The 18,453-nt window shown below is 41.7% G+C and overlaps 2 protein-coding genes and 1 long non-coding RNA gene across 9 annotated transcripts; 2 read left to right on the top strand and 1 right to left on the bottom strand.

Moving 5' to 3' along the window:
* Nucleotides 1-308: 308 nt before the first annotated feature.
* On the top strand, nucleotides 309-7,128 carry RtGEF (Rho-type guanine nucleotide exchange factor). 7 transcript variants are annotated; one of them, XR_006883396.2, is made up of 14 exons: nucleotides 310-680; nucleotides 957-1,050; nucleotides 1,124-1,250; nucleotides 1,344-1,521; nucleotides 1,589-1,804; nucleotides 1,895-2,093; nucleotides 2,216-2,443; nucleotides 2,524-2,602; nucleotides 2,683-2,804; nucleotides 4,594-4,768; nucleotides 4,859-4,948; nucleotides 5,563-5,653; nucleotides 6,058-6,288; nucleotides 6,373-7,128. XR_006883396.2 is itself a non-coding variant. In XM_046627031.2 (13 exons), the coding sequence occupies exons 2-13, from the start codon at nucleotides 982-984 to the stop codon at nucleotides 6,218-6,220; spliced, it is 1,734 nt and encodes a 577-aa protein (XP_046482987.1). In that variant the 5' UTR covers nucleotides 309-680; nucleotides 957-981; the 3' UTR covers nucleotides 6,221-7,128. The 7 variants fall into 7 exon arrangements, 6 of the variants coding, with proteins under 6 accessions (XP_046482987.1, XP_046482989.1, XP_046482984.1 ...); XM_046627031.2 differs by having other exon boundaries at nucleotides 309-680; nucleotides 4,594-4,765; nucleotides 6,058-7,128; XM_046627028.2 differs by having other exon boundaries at nucleotides 6,058-7,128.
* Nucleotides 6,872-8,234, bottom strand: MED11 (mediator complex subunit 11). The gene is made up of 3 exons (XM_046627037.2): nucleotides 7,937-8,234; nucleotides 7,624-7,764; nucleotides 6,872-7,533 (listed from the first exon to the last, which is right to left on the bottom strand). The coding sequence occupies exons 1-3, from the start codon at nucleotides 8,010-8,012 to the stop codon at nucleotides 7,325-7,327; spliced, it is 426 nt and encodes a 141-aa protein (XP_046482993.1). The 5' UTR covers nucleotides 8,013-8,234; the 3' UTR covers nucleotides 6,872-7,324.
* Nucleotides 8,235-10,003: 1,769 nt separating this feature from the next.
* Nucleotides 10,004-12,870, top strand: LOC138191010 (uncharacterized). The gene is made up of 4 exons (XR_011177231.1): nucleotides 10,004-10,377; nucleotides 11,042-11,145; nucleotides 11,756-11,861; nucleotides 12,134-12,870. It is a non-coding gene; the product is annotated as an uncharacterized lncRNA (long non-coding RNA).
* The last annotated feature ends 5,583 nt before the right edge of the window (nucleotides 12,871-18,453 follow it).

Raw genomic sequence — 18,453 nt, 5'->3', positions numbered from 1 at the left:
TAAATAAAAACTCCGTTCCATTATTAGGTAGTCGATAATGTAGGTGGGATTTTTATTGCCGATGGTTTCGCATTTGCCGATTCACTCTACTGGCAAGTGCTGTATAATCTTTATGTCAAACGCGCGGAGGCTGATTCTAACAATACGAGCTTCATTTCCACTCTGCGGAGAGAAGCATTCTTACCGCGCTAACGCTTTGACGGTGACGAAAGGGTTGTCAACCTATAAATAGAGTCGGACCGCTCCGAGAAATATGCCGCTCCTCCTCCACCACCTCCGACTGACTTCCTTCCGTCACTATAGGAAAAAATTATCTAAAATGGCGCTGTCGTGTTCGCACTGAAGTGCTCAGAGTGCCGAGAGTGCTGATCACTGATCACTGGTGCTGATCAGGCCAGGCCAGTCAGGTTGATCGATAGAACCGAGGCGAGTTCGAGGGGCGAGCGAAGGCCTGAAATGGCAATATCTCGCGATCGCTCGGCGGTATCGTGCTTCAATTCTACTACGAAAGAAGATATCATTGTCGGAATATAGTAGATGAGCCATTGGACGGGCGAGAAAAATTCTATACGTCGCGTTCGCTGTTCGTCGTAATCGATGTGGTTATTTGTCATTCGAAGCAGGCCCTGAGCTCTTTCGTATGACAGTATTTGGTATTATTATCGGGGGTCGGTAAGCAGGTATGCAACTGTACGTAATTCACACTTTTCCTAATACATAGATACCTATTATGTGCGGCAATAATCGGGGAATGATCGCGAGTATGATATTCAGATTGTAACGATCCTCTTATACATCCTCGACGTATTTATAAAATGTAACATAACAATTTCGCCTGTTTCTTCTATTTATCTCCTAGTAATGAAAAATGATTTGACGTTTTCCTCCTCATCAGGCGAGGTCATTTTTGAAAACAATTGATTATACTGTTGTATCATCTCAGATATGATTTTCAGAGGGACATCCAGAGATCGGTGAACAATGTCCAAGATTGATAATCCAAAGCTGGTCGTGGCGCTGTTCACGTTCAAGGGAAAGAACAACGACGAGGTTGGTAATACTCTTAGACCTTGAATGGAAAGCAAGGCCAACGTTCTGTTGGACTAACCGCTGTTTACCACAGTTGTGCTTCAGGAAGGGAGATGTCATCACCATTACTCAGATGGACGACGGCGGATGGTGGGAGGGCACGCTCAGTGACAAGACTGGATGGTTTCCCTCCAACTACGTCAAGGAGCAGAAAAATTCAGGTACATTTCTCCAAAAATTACATAAAGTCAGGCTTATGGTTAAGCAGGGAACAGTCGCTTCTTCAAATCAAATACAATGGTTATAACTTACAGACAGCAGCCATTCGTCAGTAAAATCCTCACCTGAAAAAACTACTCAAGAGTTGGCCATCCAGCAGAGAGCTAACCGAAGCGTGGTCTTGAAGGACATTATCGATTCAGAAAGAGCGAACGTCGCGGAGCTTCAGGGACTAGTTAACAACTTTCTAAAACCCTTAGACACAACCGGCATGTAAGTACAATTGCAAAGGATTGAATTTGATAGGATGAACATACGTCTGTCTATGCATCATGTACAGACTGACGAGGGAAGAGTACAAACAGCTGGTTGGGAACATACTCGACGTCCTGGAAATCCATCAACACCTTCTCACCAGTTTGGAGGCTGCCTGTGCTCAGGGTTCGGATGCTAGAGCAGGAAACCTCTTCTTGGCTTTGGCGCCGAGGCTCAAGTCCATTCACATTGCCTACTGTGCTTCCCATCCTCGAGCCGTTTGCATATTGGACAGATTCAGGTCAGCCGTTTTGGGATTTTTCACCCTGAAGTCGAGCACATTCTGCTTTTACACACTTTCAATTTTTCTTTCAATTCTCTCCATTTCTAGAGATGAGCTGAACGAGTTTATGGAACACTGCGGAGCCGTTACTCCTGGTATCCTTGTGCTAACGACTGGGTTAAGTAAGCCTTTTCGTAGATTGGAAAAATATTCGGCCATGCTGCAAGAGTTGGAGAGGCATATGGAAAAGAATCACCCTGACAGAGGAGACACTCAGCGTAGCGTATGCGTCTATAGGGAAATAGCGGTGAGAGCTCAAGTCGTTGACTCATTTATATCGAAAAGGAAAAATTAAGGAAAAGCGGAGAGTTACCCGAAAGCTCGTGTAATTGATCAACGCATGCTCACTGATCATATTTTTACGCTTAGGAAAGGTGCAGCGCAATAAGAAAACAGAAGGAATTAGCTTTGACGGTATTGGCGGGGGGAATAAAAGGCTGGGAGGGAGAAGACCTCCACACTCTAGGTGACATAATTTACGTCGGTCCTGTAACCCTTGCTACCGGAGTCGATCGCAGGGATCGATACTTTGTGCTTTTTTCCACAACGCTGCTTGTCTTGAGCACGAGCCAGAGAATGAGCTCCTTTGTCTACGAGGTAAAGTTTGCGTCCCTTAAAGACTATATATCTTGATTTGTTCTAGCTAACCTACAATCATTGACCATTTCCTTTTTCAGGGCAAGCTTCCGTTGACTGGAATTGCAGTGACGAAAATCGATGACACGGAGGATATGAAGAACGGTTTTGAAATATCGGGTGAGTTGTTATCTCGGTGTTACCGGCAAAAAGATTTTGCGTCATCTCTATCCTGACTCGGCTACTTGAATCAATTCCAGGACCAATGATCGAAAGTATACTCGCAGTCTGCCCTAGTCGAGAAGAGCGCCAGCAATGGATCGAATATCTGACCCAAGAGCAGCGTGTGAATACAGCAAAATCACCGTCGACGATGCAGCACGTGAGTTATTCGTCCCTTCCATTCGTTCGCCTATCGAAATATTTTGCGAAGCTTGTGCGGAGGAGGATCATCTACCCGGATCTGTTGAAAAAATTGCTTTACTTTCAATACATATTCAAACCTGATTTAAGCGATGTTAAAATGCGAAAGTGCACTGTTACTTACACGATATACCCATCGCGATATGACAGCTGCTCGCAATCCGACGACGGATCGACAGATGAGAATTCCTCAAACACCAGACACAAGTCACGCCACAAATCAAGCTTAAAACTCGATGTGACGTACAAATTGTGGGAAAACGACGAGTCCAGTATTAGCTGCACGGAGAGGTCTTCCTCGTTCATCTGCCATGACTTGAATTTGTCCGTCCCAGATCAGTTGAGGCTTGAGACGAGCAGGAGTATGCCAAATGCAATTATGAACCATGCGGCTTCGGAAGTCGACTCGGAATCCGTTCGCTCAGCGATCGAAGCACCCAATGCCAGGAGCAACCCACCTCTCTGTTTGAACCTGGCAGTTTCCACCTGCGACTGCTGGAATTCAACCATGAGGAATTGGAAGAGGACAGAGTTGTTCCAGCGAGATGTGGAGCTAGTTGCCTCTTCCTGCTTGGGGAGGGGAATCGAGAGCCCGGCGATCGTCTGCGGCAAGGAAACCGAGAGCCAGCTTCCACAGTTTCACAACACGACCCCGCGCTCCTCGGATTCTGGAATGGCAGACAGCTATCATCTCAATTCTTCCGATCTCAACTCGTCCTACAAGTCGTACCGACATAGCAGGGAAAAAGGCGAGACTGATGCGACACGGATGTCTCACAGCGAGAGCGAGAATGATGAAAACAAGTTCGAGCACCAGTGCATCTGCTCGTCGCCGTTCGGCTCGACTCCAAGGGAGAGCCTTCGTGATGCGGCCTCGTCATCTGAAAAAATAAACGATGACGCAGCTACTGAACCTGAGCTCAAATTAACTTTCGATAATCTTTCCGTGGCTTGGCCAGTCGTCGACGTTGATCCCATCGTCGGACATGACAAAAGTTCAACCGTCACCTCCGAGCTTGTTATCAGGGGTGCGAATCCGAAACATTTGAGCGAACCGATTCCCCGCAGACATGAGAATGTCGGAAAGAAATCCCGGAGGGGTGCCCATGTTCAGAGGCGGCATAATAATAATGGCGAGGAACAACAACCGCCAGAACAAATTTATACCTCCGGATTGTACGCACATTGGTGGCTCAAAAAAAAAATCCCAATGTCCGGAAACGCAGAACAAGGCAAGCTTCCATAGCATGGCTGTTTTTACACCATTATATCACATATAACATTATTGGCCAGTTTCACTACTAATTTATTGTTTCACAGGTGTATATTATTAAATATCGCTTATTTCACAGCCATGTTGTGTGAAGTATGCTTTCGCTTTGTATTGTTTAATAACTAACACACGGTATTTAACGACTTCATCACATCAGACTCAATTTCGTAGACCAAATCCTGATTCTCACTTCGAGCCGTGGGGAGCAATGCTTACCAAATCCGATCGAATCACCCCATGTCAATAATGATACATAGAATACGGCATCGCGTGTATTGCTTATACTAAACCTAGTCTATCAGCAGTTTTTCATCCATGCAGTAACTTGATTTTCGAATATCTTTGTCCAATGGTCGATGAAAAATGCAACAGACCATGCCAGGTTCACATTTGAGACCTGATATAACGGCCTAAGCCACAGATTATTTGTTGCAGTCTGTCGTGTTTGCTTGACAATTCGATTTTCGTGAAACAGGTGAGTCCACTTCTGAATGGAAAACAACCACGGATGGGGGTGGAGGGCTGTCTTCCTCCAGGAATTAGATCGCCCTGGTCAATCGCCTCGCTGCGACCAGCCCCCCCTCTGTACTCCTGCAAAAGTTTTGGCAAGACGGACCTATTGGACGCCGGCGGTTCAATGCGAATCGGTAGTAAGTCCCAACTAATGTTTACAAATATACTGTAACTGGAGACGTAAGCATAGAGCAAACTCAATTAGTTCTCCTCGTCTTCTTCCATAGATGAGCGGATGTTCGAGGAGGATGCCATCATATTGAGAGTTATAGAAGGCTACTGTGCCACTGTTAATACTCGACTCACGGTGCACTCTGGTAAGTATTTCAAGCCTAACGCCTAATAATAAACTGTTACTTCCACTCGATGAAATGTAGATCATATTGATTTTTATTTTTTTAATAAATAAAACAAAAGAAAGAATAAAACTAGTGCGGCTTTCATTAAGGGTGGTATATGCATGCGCACTACTGGTGAAGTCTATTCGTTGGATGGTGAAGATTGGTATTATGGGAATGAATACATCTGAATACCACAACCCTGAATTACAGGTCAATATTTCAAGTCATTGCTATTTTTTTGGCCAATGTTTGGTGCATATTCTATGCAAATTTGTGCAATGGAATCGTCACGCTCAGGGGGTCAAATATTTATCGTCATTTCAACTTGCATGGTAGTTATTTTCATTGTTCGTAATCAGCACACATCACGCTACGTTACCCACCCTTGATGCAACCTCTTTCCGTTCTCAATATCGAACAAGTAGTATTTGGTAGAATCTGCAAGTTTCAAACACACCTGGTTTACCCAACTCTTTGATAATCGATCGCAAGCGGTGGTTCTCTCCTATCTATACGTTCGCATGATGGGACACGCCGGTATCCCCGCAGGTGTGGCAGGCTGTTAATAATGGTCATAATATAAATTTCAGCCATGCTAGAATGCGAAGCAGTCCATAAAGCTTGCGATAAAATGTCGATAATGCATAATAGAGTTGGAAATTGGGATGGAAGTGAAAACAGGTATGTAATCCTGCGATTTGTTTGTTTCTTGCTATTAATAAAGACAAAAAAAAACAACTCCAACAACAACAACAACAACAACAAAGGCTCATTGTCGTCATACTGTGTGGATAAGTCATCAAATGCCCTGAATAGAACGTATCGTTTTGACTAGGATTCTTATAATTAATCTTAATCCAAAACTGTATTCGGGAACCATCTCTTTCGATCGACGCTTGTGTGTTAAAAACTCGTTAATCGATTATGCTCACCCTAGTTGGCATGTCTAATAGGAGGTCGTTTTATCCGCTCATTAATTTTCATTACCAAAGCTTTCTAATTGTCAGTCAAAAATTGTGATATTCTGTCGACAATAGAACAACCCGCCATCGTTTGAGCATATTTTCTATTGTTTTCATTTTCAGGAGTCTATCGGAGACGGTTAATACTCTGAAGGAACAGATAATCGACTTGCAGTCGCAAATGGTGCTTCTAACGAGACAGCTGAATGATGAAAGGAAGTCACGCCTCTCCTTAGCTGCTACGGTTAAACGCAGTATTGCTGTTATGGATGCTTCTGTGTCCTGAAACGTAATTTTACTGAAACTTTTTTTCTGAGGGGTTGGAGTTCGAAAAATTCGAAAATCGTGTGTATTGTAAGATCGGATTTTTGTAATTTTGTGAGAATAGCGTCCATGTTCTTGAAGTGCATAATACCAAATTGGAGTAATCGTTTACAGAATACTTGTGACAATCTTCAATCTCGTCAAATCGGGAAAAGAAGTATAGAGGGTAATGGTTGCAGAAAGGTAAAAGAGATCAGAGAGATGTGGGATTAATTGGTAGTAGAAACGTATCAGTAAATCCAGCATTTGCAAATACCGCGATCATAATTCCCCATCAATCGATTGACTAAACAATTAACAGAAATCCTCGATTGATCTATGAACAATCTTATTTCCACTAAAGCAATATTAGATAGTGAGTACTATGCGTGAGTTACTGAAGACTTGTCACCTCAGTTGACAGAGTTCTATCCTTGTGTGCAAAGTTCTACCTACAAATGAAGCATATCATTATCAGGTCGACGAGTTGTCCCGCGGGTCAGTTAGCATCTGGGTACCAGCTTTTTTTCATTGTTTGTTTCTTCCGGACAGAACAATATCCATGTGTACTTACGATTGGATCAGTGCATGGAATATGCTGCCTGTAGATATAACTGCATTTTTTCAGCGTACATTGTCGAGTATGTTATGTTATTGTTATTTTACACATAGAATTAGCAGAGGTATACACGTACCGTTATAATATGTTAGAGCCCCTCGTTCAGGTTGTCCCCTAGTGAGAAATTCTAACTTCAGATTGATGTACAAATGACTAACTCTTATATCCTACAAGATAAAAATAGACGGAAGGAGAGTAAGTAATGAGGAAGCGAACAAAAATTATTTTGTAATAATAAAATATAGTGTAAATAAAATAGCTCTTAAAACGATCGATTATAAAGAAGTGTTTGGTTGCATGTGTTGTGCTTGTATCATTAATACGTAATGTAGACATCGCAGGGGTAGAAATTCATCAGATACACTTATATGAAAAATGCATACATTATTTATTAGAACAATGGAAAAAACGTGGACTGAAAAACGTAGGTTAGTGTTTTTAAATATTCCCCGAGTCGATACACAAGATTTATGGATTTGAGGCAGACTGTGATAAGGGCTGTAAGGAAATACTGGACAGCATTTGAGGCTGCGAAGATCTGGCAACTGTTCGGCCGTGCAGGTGTTTGTTCTTTATTCGTTCAAGCTCGTTGACTCTGCTTCGTGCATGTTCCAGCCTGTGCCATGCCATTTGTAAAACCTTCTGACTGGCATATCCCGACCCTTCATGTGGTTGACCTGTCAATTTTACAATACATGAGAGTAGCAATGGTTGAGTATGTTCCATTTGATTGGTTATACTATTGTATTTTAGAATCTCAATCTTACCTGTCGACACCTGGGTCAAGTAGTGTATTTGTTCACTCAGTTTTGATTCCACATGTCCCAGAGTCTTGAGGAATTGGTGGGTTTGACTTTCAGCCTGTTTCAGGCTCGACTTCTCCTTACTCAACTCGACGAATGCTTGACCTGGGGTAACGAATAGACTTTACAAATTTGGACAAAACGAAGCAATATTAATGAAATGCACAATTGTGCTTAACAGGATAATCGGTTCATAGCGCGAATTGACGTGTGGATGAAATTACAATGACAGACTGGAGGTTATGTTCGGCGTTGTAAATATTGCCGATCGACTTGCCTGCACTTTGTAAACATATAATTATGTCCTTTTCAATTGATTCCAATATTTGGATTCTCTCCATTGGCGGTGTCATCGTGACAAACGAATTGCGGTCAATTTCTATACTGATTATTATTTCACGCAATAAGTATTCGTGCAGATTCGAGATTTCTGGCAACAAAGTACGATCTTAGATCATATACTACTGGAGGTAGCTACCAATGCCGACAACCTCGCGAAAACTGTGTCGTAGTGATGAGAGAGCGAGATATACCTATATCCCGACCGTTGACTGAAGAATGTAAAGTCAGTTGCCCTAATGGGCTTTGGTGTGACAACCGAAAATCGTCGTGCGCCTGCGTGCCCCCGAAATGTTCTAACAGTAGAGTTAAGAACTTATTGCAAAACATCAGAGAGTTACCGATTTCGACATGATGCTGGCTGCATTCACCTTCCGAGCAACACAGCTGCACAATGATAAGCCCTAGCCAGTATTTGGCCTGTGTGTACTTACCGACTTGTCGGCGATACAAGAAATTAATATTGAGAATAAATTTCTTCCAAAATTCGTAGCAAAACAGTGATTTAATTGAAGTATAGGTACCCGAGAAATGAATGTATACATAGATTATAAATAATAATAGATCAGATATAATAATGATGCAGAGACCAAAAAGTATATAGATATGTATATGCGGTCCATGTACGATATTAATTAATATATATGATCCATTTACGATTAATACGTGATGCATACTACAAATTTTATAATTTTCCAGGCGACAAACTAGATTTTCTACATTAATACGGCTATAATATGAAAATAGAAGAATTATTCATTTTGAAATGGGATTCTATTCGACAAGCGCTCGATGTATTCCATAACAATAATATTCATAATTATTCCAACAACTTTTCATTTGCTCTCTCGATCTTGAATTTTCGTTGACATAGAATCGAAACACTGATTTAGCTAGTCGCAAGTGAGGTATCTACGTTGGTTAGAGAAGCAGAATTGTTTTTCAAAAAGTGTTCGTATGGAAAAAAATTCAGAGTAACTGTAATACATCACGGTTGCGCTAATTTTGATCGAGATCAAATGGATACTCCGTATATGAGACAGTATTTAATGCATATCCTGATTTAAAGACCTAAAAAGGTGATTGTCGGCGATTTTTTTTTTTTTTTGATAGGGACAGATATAACGAAGCTTTTTGAAACTTCGAGTGTATTTTAACACACATTTGACAGGTACAACCAAAAATTTTTATCAATCAACTGTCGCAGAACGGCAGCGTTATTAGTTGACCCGTTAACTGAAGAATATGTCTTTAGTCAACGGCTGACCATCGAAGGGCCTAGCCGCTTGAGTCTGGAATCGGCAGGAAAGATAATAAAGTGCGTATTTCTTGTCTGAAATGTAAAAACTAAAATCATTATATATCATATCATATCATACATCATACATCATACATATAGTATTAAAGTTCGAAACCAAAGTTTGAATGTCGGATGTTCAGAAAGTGACGTCACCCAAAATTTTTTTTCTCTTGACGTCATCGATCTATATACACGAAAATCAGCTAGTCGAATTCCTCAGTCTGGAAACAACCGCGCAGTAGAGCGGACGTATGAAAATCGCGCTCCGCAGATTTCGAGTACCGGGTTCTCTACCTCCTGGATCCTGCACTCCGGGTCCGCTTCCTGGTGCAACTCGAGTTCCAGGACAAGCGCTCCGTAGTTTCTCCGCTGCAGGTCCGCCACCTGGTGTAACTCGACTGCAGGGACAAGCGCTCCGTAGTTTCTGCGCTCAAGGTGTGCTACCTGGTGAAACTCGACTTCCAGGACAAGCCCTCCGTGGTTCCTGCGCTCCAGGTCCGCTACCTGGTGAAACTGGACTTCAGGGACAAGCGCTCCGTGGTTCCTACGCTCCAGGTCCACTATCTGGTGAAACTCGATTTCCAGGACAAGCGCTCCGTAGTTACTGCGCTCCAGGTCCGCTACCTGGTAAAACTCGACTTCAGGGACAAGCGCTCCGTAGTTTCTGCGCTCCAGGTCCGCTACCTGGTGAAACTTGACTTCCAGGACAAGCATTCCGTAGTTTCTGCGCTCAAGGTCCACTAGCTGGTGAAACTCGACTTTCAGAACAAGCGCTCCGTAGTTTCTGCGCTCCAGGTCCGCTACCTGGTGAAACTTGACTTCCAGAATAAGCACTCTGTAGTTTCTGCGCTCAAGGTCCACTAGCTGGTGAAACTCGACTTCCAGAACAAGCGCTCCGTAGTTCTGGCTATCCAGGTCCTTGACCTGGTGACTTTTGACCTTCCGGACTAATTTTCAAGTTTACAAATTCGGTTATTGGAAGTGTCATGTTTTGTACTATCAAACCAATATGCATGCTTCAGATAACATTTTGAATCCGAAAAAAAAACCGAACGACCAGGATCAACAAATTGCAATTGGTGAGTGGTTGGCATTGTATACGTAGGAATACATGACAATAACGTCGATCAATTACAGCTAAAATTGCTGTGCGTCGTGTTTAAAATCTGAGAGCACTTAGCTGATTGTACTATGGTATTTTTTGACAAAATTTATTGTCATAAAATCACAATTCGTTATACTTACATGCATGTGTAAACGTGATTTGTAGCACTATATAGAAAAATTCTTACTGGCAGATTCGATTTGCGTCACATGCGCAAAGACAGTGTTCAGTCTGTATACTGTGAAGCAAATACCAGAATTTTTTGGGGGGTCATCGTGCCCCAGTCTCTCCTACAACTATGGCATCTGGTAAAACATTGACAACGAGTAAGCGAGTGCCCGAGCACAAAAACCAGTTACACTAGGCATCCGACCCCGAGCGAGTTTTAGCGAGCGAGTGTTTTAAAACTATATAGTTATTATTCATTTGCGTACCATTCTATTATCGATGTACCAAAATAACCCAAAAAAAACCGTAATATCATATTAATCGTCGAGCTCAAACTTGAAAAGTAACGATATTTACTAAGAAAATTCTGAACGAAAATGAATGTGATTTAACGTTTTTTCTGAGTTTTTTAGTTCATTGATGACAAAAATATATGTCAATTCAAAATAATTTTAGACTTTCCATTTCAGCTAAACATTACGCACTCCATCTTTCATGCCAATTCGAGATTCCAGCGGCGAGGCGCTTCAATGGTCAGCTAATAACTTCGCCATTTTCCGAAAATTGATGATTAGTAAGTTTTTCTTGTACTAACCAAATCTGAGTTAAAATACACTCGAAATTTTAAAACGCTTCGTTAGTTATCTCCCATTGAAAAAAAATAACCGACAATCAACGTTTCGCTTAAAAATTAAAGTATGATTGATTTAAAAAAAAAAAAATATGTGTACTTTTCCCGATCTTTTATATAGTAGCATTTCAAGAACCCGGTTTCCACTTTGAACCGGCATGAAAGATATTTTTTCTCCATTATCTGATTTTATTGTTGACCTTTTTTCGGTGTTACTTAAATATTTAGCTATATAATTATTGATTGCTTTCAGTTTTTAACCATTTGTATACGATAATAGTACAAAATAAATCATTATAATCAAATATTTTCATGGAAATCAACAAAACGTTATGTTACTATTTGTGCCCAGTGAGTATAACATTTTTATGATATACATTATTTCGATACATTTTTCGCATTAGCCCAAATTCAGTAGCTGTTAATGCGCTATTAAAATTTCTATAATTTTTTATAATCTTCTCATGATCTTGGTAAAATGTGTCAATGAAAAAATTATATTCATCCTTACACAATATTTTTGATTTGTTCTAATACTGAGAATATTTATTAGTATTCGAGGTATAACCCGAGGTGGTTAGCGGTGGTCGTTGGAGGTGGTTGGCGGTGATTGGAGTTGGTTGAAGGTGGACGAGGAGGAGGACGAGGATTTGTGCTCGGTGAGTTTAACATTTTTGTAATATTCAATGGCAATTGTAATTGTATTATACCTGAAATTTTTTAAACTTGTCATGTTTACAATAAATTATTTCGATTCATTATTCGCAAGCTTAAATTCAGTAGCTATCATTGCGCTAATAAAATTTCTATATGATTTTTTATAATTTTCTCATAATCTTGTTGGTAAAATGTGTAAATGAAAAAATGATATTAATCCTTACACAATATTTTTGATGTGTTATAATACTGAAAATATTTATTGGGATTCGAGGTATAACCCGTGGTGGTTAGCGGTGGTCGTTGGAGGTGGTTGGCGATGATTGAAGATGGTTGGAGAAGGAGTAGAAGGCGGTGGAAGAGGTCGATAACGACGAGGCGGAGGACTAGGTAAACGAGAACGACGGACGTGGTCGAAGGGAGTAGGAGGTGGTAGGGGGTGGTAGGCAGGAGTAGGAGTTGTAGGAGTAGTAGGAGTAGGAGTAGGAGTTGTAGGAGTTAGAGTAGGTGTAGTAGGAGTAGCAGAAGTAGGAGTGGAAGTTATAGGAGTTAGAGTAGGAGTAGTAGTAACAGTAGTAGGGGCAGGTGTAGAAGTGGGGTGGTACAGTGGCCTACCCTACCCTACCCTACCCTATCCTACTCCTGATCCTACTCCTATTCCTACTCTCACTCTTGAACCTACTCCTGATCCTACTCCTACTCCTGATCCCACTCCTATTCCTACTCCTAATTCTGAATAGCAATGTTACGTAATATATAGACTGCGTGTCGAATTGAATCCCATATCAAAACGAACAATTTTTTTATTGTCATAGTATGGCCGATTATAGTAGATAATCTAGTATGTTTCCTATAAAATTATAAAATTTATAGTTTGCATCACGTATTAACCATAAATGAATCATATATATCACTGTCGTACATAGACCGCATATACATTTATACTTTTTGGTCTCTGCATCATTATTACATCTGATCTATTTTTATTCAAGATCTGTGTACACATTCTTCTCTCGGGTACCTATACTCTGATTAAATCACTGTTTTGCTACGAATTTTGAATGATATTTATTCTCATGATTAATTTCTTGTATCGCCGACATGTCGGTAAGTACCCTCAGGCCAAGTACTGGCATGGGCTCACCATTGCGGAAACTGTGTTACTCAGAACGTGAATGCAGCCGGCATCATGTCGGAATCGGAAACTCTCTGATGTTCTGCAATCAATTCTCAACTCTACCATTGGAACCTCTCACGGAGCAATTTTCGGTTGTCACATCAAAGCCCATGAGGGCAACTATCTTTATATTCTTCATCCAATGGTAAGACTAACCCCTATGTATTTTTGGCGAAAATTTTCGCCATTCTAAAAAGTGCTTGAATGAATTCTTTGGCGCACTATTCCGACGTAATTTTGCGAGAGAAATCGATTGTGCCCAGTCCCAACACGCTGCGATCAACGCGTCAAAAGTTACAGCCAAAAAACGAGAACCTGTGATTTCGACATTTTTCAGCAGGTGCTTTTTCTCTCGCCATTTCTCTCCTGTTGATCCTACGCTCTTTTCGCTGCGTTTTCTGAGTTCCTGAGGGTCCAATCAGTCAGGTAAGGGTCGTTCAAATCGAATTTGAGACCAAAAATTTGCGGCTCCAAAAATGAAGAAAAAGTAAGGCTAACCCCTTTGTATTTTTGGCGAAAATTTTCGCAATTTTGAAAAGTGCTGGAATAAATTCTTTCATGCACTATTTCGACGTAATTTTGCGAGTGAAATCGATTGGGCCCAGTCCCAATACGCTGCGATCGACGCGTCAAAAGTTACAGCCAAAAAACGAGAACCTGTGATTTCGACATTTTTTAGCAGGTGCTTTTTCGCTCGCCATTTCTCACCTGTTGATCCTACGCTCTTTTCGCTGCGTTTTCTGAGTTCCTGGGGGTCCGATCTGTCAGGTAAGGGTCGTTCAAATCGAATTTGAGACCAAAAATTTTCGGCTTCAAAAATGAAGGAAAAGTAAGGCTAACCCCTTTGTATTTTTGGCGAAAATTTTCGCGATTTTGAAAAGTGCTGGAATATATTCTTTCATGCACTATTTCGACGTAATTTTGCGAGTGAAATCGATTGGGCCCAGTCTCAATACGCTGCGATCAACGCGTCAAAAGTGACAGCCAAAAAACGAGAACCTGTGATTTCGACATTTTTCAGCAGGTGCTTTTTCGCTCGCCATTTCTCACCTGTTGATCCTACGCTCTTTTCGCTGCGTTTTCTGAGTTCCTGGGGGTCCGATCTGTCAGGTAAGGGTCGTTCAAATCGAATTTGAGACCAAAAATTTTCGGCTTCAAAAATGAAGGAAAACTAAGGCTAACCCCTTTGTATTTTTGGCGAAAATTTTCGCGATTTTGAAAAGTGCTGGAATAAATTCTTTCATGCACTATTTCGACGTAATTTTGCGAGTGAAATCGATTGGGCCCAGTCCCAATACGCTGCGATCAACGCGTCAAAAGTTACAGCCAAAAAACGAGAACCTGTGATTTCGACATTTTTCAGCAGGTGCTTTTTCGCTCGCTATTTCTCTCCTGTTGATCCTACGCTCTTTTCGCTGCGTTTTCTGAGTTCCTGAGGGTCCAATCGGTCAGGTAAGGGTCGTTCAAATCGAATTTGAGACCAAAAATTTTCGGCTCCAAAAATGAAGAAAAAGTAAGGCTAACCCTAACCCCACGTTGCGAATTCCAGGTGAACTTGTGCTGCCCCTTCCGCATTCTGAGGCTGTTCGTCACTCCCTGACAGTCAAAGGCGCTCGACACTGGAACTCCCTACCTATCGAACTCAGGGCTGTCTCGACGCTTACGGTTTTTAAACGCGATCAGTATCAGTATCTCTTCCGGACGGAAGAGACACGCTCCTGATGGCGACGCGTCATCTAGTCTTCTCCACCTCGTGTTTCCCACACTTCTATAATGCTGCTTTCTTAGCTTTATTCTGCTTTCTTGTTTATGCTTTGCTTTTTCGCTTTTTTCTGACATTGTCTTCGCCGTCTTTCTCTGTTCTAACCTCCGTTCTAATTTCTTATCCCTAGATCTTAAATAGTAATATAGAACTAGGCTAAGGTTTAGTAATTAAGGCTCTGTTTATTTTTAATTTTGTAAGAATGTTTTCCAATATTGTTATGAAAAAAATGAAAATAAACCATTAAACCATTAAACCCTTTTGTATTTTTGGCGAAAATTTTCGCGATTTTGAAAAGCGCTGGAATGAATTCTTTCATGCACTATTCCGACGTAATTTTGCGAAAGAAATCGAGTGGGCCCAGTCCCAATACGCTGCGCTCAACGCATCAAAAGTTACAGCCAGAAAACGAGAACCTGTGTTTTCGACATTTGTCGGCAGGTGCTTTTTCTCTCGCCATTTCTCTCCTGTTGATCCTACGCTCTTTTCGCTACGTTTTCTGAGTTCCTGAGGGTCCAATCGGTCAGGTGAGGGTCGTTCAAATCGAATTTGAGACCAAAAATTTTCGGCTCCAAAAATGAAGGAAAAGTAAGGCTAACCCCTTTGTATTTTTGGCGAAAATTTTCGCGATTTTGAAAAGTGCTGGAATAAATTCTTTCATGCACTATTTCGACGTAATTTTGCGAGTGAAATCGATTGGGCCCAGTCCCAATACGCTGCGATCAACGCGTCAAAAGTTACAGCCAAAAAACGAGAACCTGTGATTTCGACATTTTTCAGCAGGTGCTTTTTCGCTCGCCATTTCTCACCTGTTGATCCTACGCTCTTTTCGCTGCGTTTTCTGAGTTCCTGGGGGTCCGATCTGTCAGGTAAGGATCGTTCAAATCGAATTTGAGACCAAAAATTTTCGGCTTCAAAAATGAAGGAAAAGTAAGGCTAACCCCTTTGTATTTTTGGCGAAAATTTTCGCGATTTTGAAAAGTGCTGGAATAAATTCTTTCATGCACTATTTCGACGTAATTTTGCGAGTGAAATCGATTAAGCCCAGTCTTAATACGCTGCGATCAACGCGTCAAAAGTTACAGCCAAAAAACGAGAACCTGTGATTTCGACATTTTTCAGCAGGTGCTTTTTCGCTCGCTATTTCTCTCCTGTTGATCCTACGCTCTTTTCGCTGCGTTTTCTGAGTTCCTGAGAGTCCGATCTGTCAGGTAAGGGTCGTTCAAATCGAATATGTGACCAAAAATAATCGGCTCCAAAAATGAAGAAAAAGTAAGGCTAACCCCTTTGTATTTTTGGCGAAAATTTTCGCGATTTTGAAAAGTGCTGGAATAAATTCTTTCATGCACTATTTCGACGTAATTTTGCGAGTGAAATCGATTGGGCCCAGTCCCAATACGCTGCGATCAACGCATCAAAAGTTACAGCCAAAAAACGAAAACCTGTGATTTCGACATTTTTCAGCAGGTGCTTTTTCGCTCGCCATTTCTCTCCTGTTGATCCTACGCTCTTTTCGCTGCGTTTTCTGAGTTCCTGGGGGTCCGATCTGTCAGGTAAGGATCGTTCAAATCGAATTTGAGACCAAAAATTTTCGGCTTCAAAAATGAAGGCAAAGTAAGGCTAACCCCTTTGTATTTTTGGCGAAAATTTTCGCGATTTTGAAAAGTGCTGGAATAAATTCTTTCATGCACTCTTCCGACGTAATTTTGCGAGTGAAATCGATTGGGCCCAGTCCCAATACGCTGCGATCAACGCGTCAAAAGTTACAGCAAAAAAACGAGAACCTGTGATTTCGACATTTTTTAGCAGGTGCTTTTTCGCTCGCCATTTCTCTCCTGTTGATCCTACGCTCTTTTCGCTGCGTTTTCTGAGTTCCTGAGGGTCCAATTAGTCAGGTGAGGGTCGTTTACATTGAATCTGAGACCAAAAACTTTCGGCTCCAAAATCGAAGAAAAAGGAAGGCTGACCCCTTTGTATTTTTGGCGAAAATTTTCGTGATTTTGAAAAGTGCTGGAATAAATTCTGCCTGGCACTATTCCGACGTGATTTTGCGAGAGAAATCGATAAAGCGTAGTACCAATACGCTGCGAGCAAGGGGTCAAGAGTTACAGGCGAAAAACGAGAACCCGTATTTTTCACATTTTTCAGCTGGTGATCTTTTCGTCGTCATTTCTCGGCTGTCGGTCCCACGCTCTTTTCGCCACGTTTTCCGAGTTCCTGGGGGTCCAATTGGTCAGGAAAGGGTCACTCAAATCGAATCTGAGACTAACAATTTTTTGGTCGAAAAATGAAAAAAAAGCAAGGCTAACCCCTTTGTATTTTTGGCGAAAATTTTCGTGATTTTGAAAAGTGCTGGAATAAATTCTGCCTGGCACTATTTCGACGTGATTTTGCTAAAGAAATCGACAAAGCGCAGTACCAATACGCTGCGAGCAAGGGGTCAAAAGTTACAGGCGAAAAACCAGAACCTGCGTTCTTCACATTTTTCAGCTGGTGATTTTTTCGTCGTCATTTCTCTGCTGTCGGTCCCACGCTCTTTTCGCCACGTTTTCCGAGTTCCTGGGGGTCCAATTGGTCAGGAAAGGGTCACTCAAATCGAATCTGAGACTAACAATTTTTTGGTCGAAAAATGAAAAAAAAGTAAGGCTAACCCCTTTGTATTTTTGGCGAAAATTTTCGTGATTTTGAAAAGTGCTGGAATAAATTCTGCCTGGCACTATTCCGACGTGATTTTGCGAGAGAAATCGATAAAGCGTAGTACCAATACGCTGCGAGCAAGGGGTCAAGAGTTACAGGCGAAAAACGAGAACCCGTATTTTTCACATTTTTCAGCTGGTGATCTTTTCGTCGTCATTTCTCGGCTGTCGGTCCCACGCTCTTTTCGCCACGTTTTCCGAGTTCCTGGGGGTCCAATTGGTCAGGAAAGGGTCACTCAAATCGAATCTGAGACTAACAATTTTTTGGTCGAAAAATGAAAAAAAAGCAAGGCTAACCCCTTTGTATTTTTGGCGAAAATTTTCGTGATTTTGAAAAGTGCTGGAATAAATTCTGCCTGGCACTATTCCGACGTGATTTTGCTAAAGAAATCGACAAAGCGCAGTACCAATACGCTGCGAGCAAGGGGTCAAAAGTTACAGACGAAAAACCAGAACCTGCGTTCTTCACATTTTTCAGCTGGTGATGTTTTCGTCGTCATTTCTCTGCCGTCGGTCCCACGCTCTTTTCGCCACGTTTTCTGAGTTCCTGGGGGTTCAATTGGTCAGGACAGGGTCACTTAAATCGAATATGAGACCGAAAAATTTTTTGGTCGAAAAATGAAAAAAAAGTAAGTCAGGAAAGGGTTTCACTCTACTTCTACTCCTACTCTTACTACTTCTACTTCTACTCCTACTCTAACTTCTACAACTCCTACTCCCACTTCTACTACTCCTACTACTCCCACTCCAACACCTACAACTCCAACTCCGACTTCTACTACTCCTACTACTCCTACCCTAACTCCTACAACTCCTACTCCTACTCCTACTCCTGCCTACCACCCCCTACCATCTCCTACTACCTTCGACCACGTCCGTCGTCCTCATTTACCTAGTCCTCCTCCTCGTCGTTGTCCTCGTCCTTATCGTCCTCTTACTCCGCCTTCTCCTTCTCCCAC

The sequence above is a fragment of the Neodiprion pinetum genome, chromosome 5 (assembly GCF_021155775.2).
Source record: "Neodiprion pinetum isolate iyNeoPine1 chromosome 5, iyNeoPine1.2, whole genome shotgun sequence".
Classification (NCBI taxonomy): domain Eukaryota; kingdom Metazoa; phylum Arthropoda; class Insecta; order Hymenoptera; family Diprionidae; genus Neodiprion; species Neodiprion pinetum.
This window is presented reverse-complemented; position numbering and strand designations above follow the sequence as displayed.